Below are 9136 nucleotides of genomic sequence, written 5' to 3'. Positions count from 1 at the left end.
ACTCCGTGCCCTTAACTCCCTTGTGTGTTAATGCCACCCTAGAGGTAATAGGTTCAAGAAAGGAACTGAGAGCTCCTCCTTCAGCCCACATATTTGACAGGGACCCAGTCAGAAAGTCTCTGGTAGAATTGAAAAGCAGGTCACTTCTGGCCATTGAAACACACAGACTTTACCCAGGAGGTCCAAATGGGCTTGAGCAATGCAACAGCCTTTATTGTTGTAGCAACACTGATATATATGCCCCATTCCTGGTCAGGGCTACCCCCACCCCACCCCACCCCATCCCACCCCTTGGTCCTTGTCACTGTGGAACTTTGTGGGGGGTGGGCTGGGGAGTGGCAGAATCCCTAAGCAGAGCTGGAGGGAGGCAAGTGGGACTGGTGAGTGTTGGGGTCACCTGGGACCAAGAGTTCAACTGGGTCAGGATACCTGAATCCTCCACCCAGATGGGGGCTGAGAACACTTGGATCCTGGGTTCAAAGCTGGGGTGGGGTCTGGAAAAGCCTTGGTCCAGGGTTCAAGATCTGAGAATGCCTTGGTCCCAGTCCCCAGCTTTGGGGCTGAGCGTGGGAGATAGGTGGGTCCCAGATTGGGGTTGAGGGGGAGTGTCTCTGGGCCCAGAGTTTGAGGTTGGCCACGGATGCTCTGGTCTCTAAGCCCCAGTTTTGGGCTGGACGTGGGTGTCTCTGGTTCCCAAGTTCAGGGCTGGGAAGACTCTGGTTTCCTAAACTGGGGGGCTGGGTATGAGGGAATATCCCAGTTTGGGACCTGGGGGAAGGGTTGCAGTTGTCCTGTTTTTTGAACTGGGCAGGGGCTCCTATTTTAAGGACTGGGAAAGGGCTCTGGGTCTGGGCCAGGGTGGGGATGGCATTCTCCATGTCCTAGGTACAGATCCCAGGGCCCTAGGATCCAGCCTCCTGTTCTTGTCCCAGCGCCTCCAGCAGCAACCCCATTGGCGTCCGCTTGAGACCAATGCTCTCGATCTGGTTCTCAATCTTGTTCTTGAGGTTGCGCAGGCGCAGTGACGCGTGCACCAGGATCACTGTGGGCAATACCGAGAGGAGCGGGGTCAGTGGGTGGGACATCAGCCTTTAGCTAATGGGGGCCCAGAGAAGGGAACTGGAGCGCAGGCAGACCAATGGCGTGGTCGGTAGCCAGGACGCCTCTGAACCCTGCTAGTGTGGCGGAGTAATGAGCTTCGCAACAGGGGCGTGGCCAGGGAGGGTGCCCAGTAATGGGGACGTGGCCGGTGGAAGGCACTTCATACTAGCAGTGACGCCCAGAAGGGCGGTTGTAAGAGAGGCGTTCCCAGGGAGGGGAGCAAAGCCAGGGAAGGCGCTTTGTAAAGGAGGTGTGGCCTTGCCCGCCGGGTGTCCCAGCCCCCTCTCAGCCCAGGAACCAGGGTAGGGCGGGCCTGGCGCCGTTTGCGAGCGGTGGCCGTCTTCCCGGCCATCTCAGGGTAGTGGAGACTCACGAAGCACGGGCCCGGCGATGCTGAGCAGGAAGGTGCAAGCGCCGCCCGCGGCCCAGAGAACGAGGAGGCCGACGGCAAGCACTGCGGCCAGGCAGGCGGCTGGGTGGCTGCGACGGCAGCGGCGCACGGCTGCTCGAGTCTCAGCCGCCCACACCAGCATGCCAAGGGCCACCGCCACTACCAGCGCGCTTAGGAGGGTGTGCAGCGGGCGCACGTACCTGCGGGGACAATGGAACTAAGCTAGCCGGGCAGGCGGGGAGAGGGCCGCCTGGCCCCCGTGCCTCCCAGACCACCGTCCACCAGAGTCTGTGCCCCAAGAGCTTTGGTTCCCACCCCACCCCCACCCCCCGCCCCCGCTCCGGACCCTCCAGCCCGGCAAATACTCCCGTCAGCCCTGTCTCCAACAGGTCCACCCTTCAGGGATTCCAACTCCCAGGAGCCCTGGGCTCCCCTGTGGACCCTCATTTATTTCTTGTCAATCCTACAGTCCCATCTTCCTTAGATCTCCTGCTTCAGGCCCTCCCATTCCGCTAGGCCCCAGGGCTCACAGCCTTTCCCTTCTCTTTCCTTCCGACCTTACCCCTGCAGAACCCACTCCAGCCGGCCCCCCCATCCCAACGTGCCCCCAAACCCACTCTTTGCAAAGGCCCAGCCCTTGCAAATTCCTCTTCCAGTCCTTCTGTTTCCATACATTTCCCTCTCCCCAGGCCCAGAGTCCCTTCCAGACTTCCCTTCAAATTCCCCCTCCAGATTCCCATTTCCTATAGATTCCTCCCTCCATCATTACTAGAACCCCTTCCAGGCTTTCAGTGCCACTTAACTTCCAGTCCTGCCCAAGTCCCTCTTCCAGGTTCTCCATCCCTCCCTGGTCTCAGGCCTTCCATCCCCAGGTCCTCCCTCTAGACTCAAGTTCCCCAACAGGTACCTGCTCCTGGAGCATTCCAATTATAGCCAGGCCCCTCTCCAAGCCCAGATCCTCCACAAGTCCACCCTTCAACTTGACCACGTCCTGTCCCTGTCGTAAGTCCTCCAAGGCCATATTAATCTGGCCCCATCACCCCTCAGGCACAGTCGTGTCCCACTTTCGGGCCCTCCTAATCTTCAGGTCCACACTTCCCCCTACCCCCGCAGGACCCACTCCAGCCGGCCCACCCCCCCATCCCAACCTGCCCCTAAACCCACCCTTTGCAAACCTTTCAGATTCCTCTTCCAGGCCTTCTATCTCCCAGTTTCCCCTTCAGTTTCACACTCTACTGAATTCGCCCTTCAAGGTCTTGCAGCCCCCTCAAAATCCTGCGGGTCCACCCTCCATGCCCAGCGGGCGCCCCCGGCCAACCTCCGCCTCCCTCCCTCCCTCCCTCCCTCACCCGGCCAGAGCGAGACCGAGGCCGAAGCAGATAAGGTAGTTGGTTTGATAGTAGAGAAGGTTGTTGATGACGCGGTGGCACCATCGCTGCGGGTCGCGTGGATCCGGGGCCGCCAGACGCGCCGACCCCAGAACGAAGTCGTCCAGGGCGCGTAGCGGTGGCAGCCGCACCTCCGACATCCTGCCGGTCGATGTAGCTGGACCAGTCAGAGGAGCGGCCGGACTACAACACCCGTTCTACACCGCGCCACCGTGGGGCACACCGGGAAACGGAGTCTGGGCCCTGCAACCACTACCCTGACGACCTAGTGGACTGAGCAGGCGCAGCAGCACACGTGACCGAAAATACCAACAACACGCCGGAACTGTAAGGTAGCAGGGGCCGCTGGGAAATTAAGTCTCCGCCGCGGGGCGAGGCATTCCCGTCCACCCCCAGGCGGGGGCGCCACAGGGACGGTTCTGGGCGGTGCTGGCGTCTCTGGCACACAGTGGCCAGACATTAGAGGACATGTAGAGACTGTCAGAAGGACCCGAGCAGGATCCCACTTCCTTCCTGTCAGGGTCCAAGAGGTTCACACCTTTCCAGGAAACTCCTGCAGGGCTTTTTCAGCCTCATCTCCTCCAGGCCCCACTCCCGAGGTCCAGCCATAAATACTATTAAGGGCCTTTTATTCATATTCATCATATCAGAGATCGTCTCTTTCTAGGAAGTCTTTTAAAAATCCCCACAGGTTGGATTAGGGCACCCACTCTGGGTCCCTAGCAGTCTTCTCCAGGCTGGGAGCCCCAGGGGGTCCGCTGTCTCTCTGAGTCCCTGGCCTGGCTCTGCGGGCACACAGTCATCAAGAAGTGCTTGGGGCGACTGAGCTGTTTAGGCATTGCTCTTAAGAGTGAAAAGTGGGCACCTGCTCCATTAATGTTTGCTGGCTGGTGGCTTCCACAGCACTCCCACCCCCGCACAGGCTTTGCAGTCTGCCACTGCAGGTCCCTAGCACAACCCACAGGGTCCTTAAAAGTCATCGTCATCACAGATGTCAAGGTACACATCGAAAGCCTCTCTGTTGCAGTTTCCATCAGGAGTGAAGACATATTTGTGGAAGGTCCCATCTACACAGATGGCTGGAGGAGGGGGGAGGATTGGAAAAGGTTAGATGCTGCCAAAGCCACACACTCCAGTCCTCTCAGGTGTCCCGTGGCTCAGGGTCTATCTCCAGGTCTTTGCCACGTGCCATCTCCCTTAGCGATGGTGGAAGTGAACCAACCGTTTGGCTCCCTCAGGCCTCCCATGCCCTAAAATTCTTTCAGGTCCAATTTGTAGGCCTTCGCCCATGCAGTACCCCCCAGTCAAGGGCTATTCCCACTCACCAATGACAGAGTTGACATTCTTGGAAGTGTTGCGACCAAAAGCACAGATGCAGGCTGACTCAGCAGGCACGGTGAAGCTCGCCAGGCTCCACTGAGAGTCCACATACTGCCCAATCATAGGCCCCACCTTGCCCACGCGAGCCAGCCTGCAGGCAACACTGGCTAAGCCCAGGTGTGATATATGGGCAGGGGGATGGGGGTGAGGCAGGGTGGGGCAGGAGGCACTCACGCAGAGCGGCGGTTGAGGCGGGTATCCTTGAGAGCAAAGATGTGGACTGTGCCCTTATCACTGGATGCACACAGGAAGGAAGAATCATGGCTGAAGTTGATGCTGAAAGACAGACCAGCGATGACGCCCATGTCATGTGGTGTGAGGTCAGGAGCCCACCAGGCATACCCTGTGCTCACCAGTAGAGGGTGGCGGGGTCAGTGCCTCGGCGCAGCTCCACCAGCTTCTCCTTGGACTGCGTGTCAAAAAGGCGAATAAGGGTGCCCTTCTGAGAGGCCGAGGCCACTACCGTGCCTGGCTGGTTCAGAGACACGCAGGCCACGTCGCTCTGATGTGCATTGATGGTAAACGGAGCAGATGAGGTGCCGGGCTTTGTGCTTGCCAGGTCCTATGGTAGAAGGAGCAGTTTGGGCTTGGGGTAGGTGGTAAGGAGGTAAGTTGCCAAGAGTCCACAGGGAGAGCCAGCCCACCTACCCACCCCTGCCCACTGGACAGCTCACCACAAGTTGCAGGCTCCCGCACTTGTGTCCTGGGAACACTAGCAGTTGTTTCTCCAGGCTGGGGCAGAGGTCACAGAGCCCTAGGGTGGGGTGGGGGGCTGGTAAAGAGGACGTTGGGGCCAGGCAGGGTCTCAGGATGGACAGAGCTGGATAAGGGCCGGACTTCAACCTTCCATGATACATGCTACCCACAGAACCCACAGGGGGCTTGTCCTCAGGTGTGCTCCCCACCATCAAGGCAGATTCCCTGCCTCCCTATGCAGCTGTGGCAGCCCCAGGAGGCCCAGGAATCCCTGGCATACCCATTAATGTCCTTAATGAGCCTTTCTGCTCTGCCATCTGAGGCAGCCAGGGGTGAGGCGGGGCTGAGAGTAGAGAGAAAGAACTGGCTAAGGATGGGAAAATGGATAGAATGGGAGTATGGGCATCTCAGCCCATTGGAGCATCTCTATGCAAAGACTCTCTCCCTGCCTCTCTTTCCCAGTTACTCGTTGTGTGCCCCTTTCTATCTCTCTTCTGCCCCTCTGCCCCATCCACTGCCTCCTGCCACTACACCTGCATCTCTGGGTCCTCTCACCCTTGGGGTTGTCCCGGGTGTCAAACTCAAACAGCTTTCGGGGATTGTCAGGGAAGGAGTACACATAGATGCGGTTCTTCAGCACGATCACGATTCTGTGGGCATCACACAACACAGGATGGTCGTGAGGGGAGGGCAGGGTGCCCATGCAGGACTAACCCTCTAGCCTGCTGTGGGGACCTCCGACCTCCCCCACCCCCAGCCCACCTCAGGCTCACTTGTCATGGCGCATGCGCACAGCCAGCACTGGCTTGGTGAAGGTGAACTCCAGCACCAGCTTGTCCTTGGAGTCCTTGCCCTCCCGGGCATCGTCCCAGATCAGCACTGCTGGGCAGGTGGGTTGTCGGGGGCCAAGGTTTAGGGTGAGGGGCAGCCCTGGTGACACAAGACCTACCCCTACTCCCCATGGGACCTCAACCCACTTGCTTAACCTTTTGCTAACACGCAATATGACCTCACACAGCATGAGCACTTGTAGATGTGATTCCTGAGAAGACAGGTTCTAGAACCATTATACTCATTTACAGATGAGGAAGCTGAGGCTCAAAGGGGTTTTCTATCTAGCCAAGGACCTCACAACCCATCAGCAACCAAGCAGGGACTCACATCCAGGCCTGTAACTTCTCATCAGTAACTATTTCTGCCTCCAGGGTCCCAGCTCATACCCCCCAGAAGATTTCTGTGAGGAATCCTAGGGCATCTTTTGCCATGTCTCAGTGGGATCAACAAAAGCCCTTAAAATAAGATGGTGCTTGAGACTCAAAGCAAGAGGGCACCAGGGAGACAGCCCCAAGATTTTAAAACCTATTAGTTGTGTCACCTTGGATAAATCACTTAACCTCTTTGGGCCTCAGTTTCTTCATCTGCAAAAATGGGGATGATGATACTTCCTACCACACAGAGTCATGTGAGGATTAAATGAGTTAATACATGTAAAGTGGTAACAACAGCACCAGGCTCACAGCAAGTGCTCCATAGGTAAGGACATGGCATACAGGAGGCATTCAACAAGTGTCTGTTAAATGAAGACAAAACACCAAGCTTCTCAAGTGATAAGATCCAGGACTTGTAAGATGTAGGCCTCACTGTGTGACTCTGAGTTACTCTGACATCTTCATTTGCCAGAGCCTCCGGGAGGCCAGGATTCCGGGGAATCTGGGCCAAGGGTGGGACCGGATGAGGACACTTACCTGAGATCTCTGAGAACTTGGGGCTGCTACCACCGCCCACCAGGGCCAGCAGGTTGGAGCGGTGCAGCATTTCCACCAGGCCCATGCTGCCCACCTGCTCATGGTCTGGACAAGGACCAGGGTGTCAGTAGGGGTGGGTGCCAATGCCCAGCCCAGCCCTTCTGCCCATTGCCCCTCCCCCACCGACAGCTCACCCAGATGCCCCTTCTCCATCAATGGCTCCACGTTGTAGATGCGCACACCTGTCTCCATTGCGCAGCAAAAGCAGCCTGGGGACGGGAGGAATCCGGGCTGCCTCAAAGGATGTCCAGGTGGGAAGCTAGGGGTTTAACACCCACCTCTGGCCATTCTCTCCCTCCCTCCCTCCCAAAAGGGCACAGGCACAAGCCTCTCTCACTTTGATCCTGGTTGAAACGCAGACTGGTCACTCCTCGAAGTGGCTGCTGAGTCATGGTCCAGGATTGCTTCCCTGGACACAAATGGGGGTAGGGTTGGGAAGAGTCCTGGGGTCTGTTCTCTGAATCCTAGAACTCCTGTCCCCAACTGATTTCTTCTTCCTCCTCCCACTCTGCTACCTAACACCAGCAGGACTGCAAAGAAGACAAAATCAGGGGGAGAATCCTAGGGTTTCCACTCTAAGCTCCCAAGACCCCAAAGAGCATGGACAGGAACATTCGCATCTTCTTACACTTGGTTGACTCCAGCTCTCTCGGCCTACCCTGACCTGGACATCCCCACCTCCTCCTTACTCCCTCCCTGACTGACTGCTTATCAAGAGATAATGGGGTAGGGGGTATCCCAGTGATATCTCCTCTCTACCCTCAGCCAATCCTGGCCCCAGTGCCCAACATGGCCTGGAACCACCCCCTACCCACTTCTCATCTTTACACCTGGACCCAGCACCTAAGTCTGCCTGTCAATAAATGGGGAAAGGGGGCTCAAACATCCACCTCTTCCTGCACCTCCCTGACCTGGCCCTGAGACCTGCTACAGTTGGTCCACCGCTCACAGGAACTCCCCCGCCACGTCCTTCTACTCCAACCTATTCTACCACTCCAGAGCTCTCTCACACCTTCCTTCCCCACAGGCTTCCTGAAATCCCTTCAGGATCCCATTCCCACCTCCACACAACCCCTTCTCATGACATGCTAACTTCTGTCCAACCATGGACAACCTGGACCTTCCCCCAGACCCCTGTATGCCCTAAAGACCCTACTTCAGGATTCCCTTATCACTCCAAATCCCCCACCCCTGGGACATACACTTCCATATGTTCTGCTGTCCCTGACTCTGACATGGGTTGGCTTGGACGTACCCCCAAGAATTGCATCCCCCTAAGGTTCCTCCTCCAGACCCCCTATCGTCTCCCCAAGACCCTGCTCCAGGGCACCCCAACCCTTCAAAACCCTTGCCCAGGACACACACTTCCCAAAACCCCTACCTGGGACAACTCAATCCCCCCCACAAGACACCTGCCCTAGACCCCCCCTAATATTCTTGTCCCAGAGTCCCCATACTCCCTTCAAACCCCCATCTCCCCAAAACCTTTGCCCAGGCACACCCCTTCCCACTCTCCAAACGTCCTCCCTTCCCCCCTGTACCACCTCCACCGGACCGCCTCGCCCCCAAAGACCCATTCTTTAGACAGCCCCACCTTGCAAGATCCCTTTTTTGGGACCCCCATTCCAAAGACACTTGCCACCCAGGAACCCTGCCCAGGGATGCCTCACACATCGCTACCACCACTGATGTCCAAGACCACCCTCATACTCCATCCAGTGCCAGCACCTACTCAAGATCCCTGTCCTAGATACATCCCCATCCACCAAGACCCTTGCTCAAAAGACCCCTCCGTCCCCCAGATCGCAACCAATTCTTGCACCATGCCCCAGCTCCCTGCCGCCTGCACTGACCTGACCTCTGCGCGTCCCCTGCTCTCGGTGCCGCCCACGGCCCGGCGTTCTGACCTCCCGGGCCTTAAAGCCCCACTCCCTTGTTTACATCAGGCCTTACTTCCGGGGGAGGGAGTCTGTGACCGGAAATGACTCACCCTCGCTGGAAAGCGCGGCTGCAGTCTTCCTAAACCAGCTTCTGGGTCTTTGGAGCAAAGAGAGGGAGCGCGGCGTTCCCCCAGGAGAGCGCGGGGAGCAGAGGACGCTCCGCCACGGCATGACTGTCTGAAGGAACCGAAGACGGGTGGGAGAGAGAGAGCCTTCCCCTCGCTGAGCGGAAAAGGGCGAGAATTCCGTAACTGGGTCCTGCTCGGAGAGCTAGCGGCGTTACCTTCTGGGCTAACAAGACTCGGACCTCCGAGGTCCAAGAGGGGCCGCCCCTGTTAGCTATTTGTAGTTCTCCCAGACTTCTAGGGAGGCGACCGGGGAGCCTCGAGGCGGGGGTGAGCCTGGAGACCTTCAAAGCTGAGTCTATCCCCATAG

The 9136-nt window shown here is 57.7% G+C and overlaps 2 protein-coding genes across 11 annotated transcripts; both read right to left on the bottom strand.

The window, feature by feature from the left end:
* Window positions 1–656: 656 nt before the first annotated feature.
* On the bottom strand, window positions 657–3358 carry PRAF2 (PRA1 domain family member 2). The gene is made up of 3 exons (XM_030846759.2): window positions 2842–3358; window positions 1475–1692; window positions 657–1042 (listed from the first exon to the last, which is right to left on the bottom strand). The coding sequence occupies exons 1-3, from the start codon at window positions 3018–3020 to the stop codon at window positions 903–905; spliced, it is 537 nt and encodes a 178-aa protein (XP_030702619.1). The 5' UTR covers window positions 3021–3358; the 3' UTR covers window positions 657–902.
* Window positions 3359–3492: 134 nt separating this feature from the next.
* On the bottom strand, window positions 3493–8901 carry WDR45 (WD repeat domain 45). 10 transcript variants are annotated; one of them, XM_060292608.2, is made up of 11 exons: window positions 8752–8901; window positions 7099–7170; window positions 6896–6970; window positions 6702–6806; window positions 5730–5838; window positions 5512–5606; window positions 4935–5014; window positions 4614–4822; window positions 4435–4536; window positions 4206–4351; window positions 3493–3959 (listed from the first exon to the last, which is right to left on the bottom strand). In XM_060292608.2, exons 1-11 carry the CDS (start codon window positions 8870–8872, stop codon window positions 3850–3852), a joined length of 1224 nt encoding a protein of 407 aa, XP_060148591.1. In that variant the 5' UTR covers window positions 8873–8901; the 3' UTR covers window positions 3493–3849. The 10 variants fall into 10 exon arrangements, with proteins under 10 accessions (XP_060148591.1, XP_030702617.2, XP_030702614.1 ...); XM_030846757.3 differs by having other exon boundaries at window positions 5730–5835; window positions 8752–8895; XM_030846754.2 differs by lacking the exon at window positions 8752–8901 and adding an exon at window positions 8615–8726.
* Between the last annotated feature and the right edge of the window lie 235 nt (window positions 8902–9136).

Source organism: Globicephala melas, chromosome X (genome assembly GCF_963455315.2).
Source record: "Globicephala melas chromosome X, mGloMel1.2, whole genome shotgun sequence".
Classification (NCBI taxonomy): Eukaryota; Metazoa; Chordata; class Mammalia; order Artiodactyla; family Delphinidae; genus Globicephala; species Globicephala melas.
The sequence above is the reverse complement of the archived record's forward strand: the minus strand, read 5'-3'. Positions and strand labels throughout refer to the sequence as shown.

What these genes read in the sequence shown, in the direction of transcription:
- PRAF2 (XM_030846759.2), bottom strand. Translation starts at nt 3,020, where the DNA reads ATGTCGGAGGTGCGGCTGCCACCGCTACGCGCCCTGGACGACTTCGTT. An exon ending in CTCGGTCTCGCTCTGGCCGG is followed by an intron (nt 1,693 to 2,841) that starts GTGAGGGAGGGA and finishes TTGTCCCCGCAG; the next exon opens with GTACGTGCGCCCGCTGCACA. An exon ending in CATCGCCGGGCCCGTGCTTC is followed by an intron (nt 1,043 to 1,474) that starts GTGAGTCTCCAC and finishes TATTGCCCACAG; the next exon opens with TGATCCTGGTGCACGCGTCA.
- WDR45 (XM_060292608.2), bottom strand. Translation starts at nt 8,872, where the DNA reads ATGCCGTGGCGGAGCGTCCTCTGCTCCCCGCGCTCTCCTGGGGGAACG. An exon ending in GATGGAGAAGGGGCATCTGG is followed by an intron (nt 6,807 to 6,895) that starts GTGAGCTGTCGG and finishes GTCCTTGTCCAG; the next exon opens with ACCATGAGCAGGTGGGCAGC. An exon ending in CGCCTCAACCGCCGCTCTGC is followed by an intron (nt 4,352 to 4,434) that starts GTGAGTGCCTCC and finishes TGTTGCCTGCAG; the next exon opens with GCTGGCTCGCGTGGGCAAGG.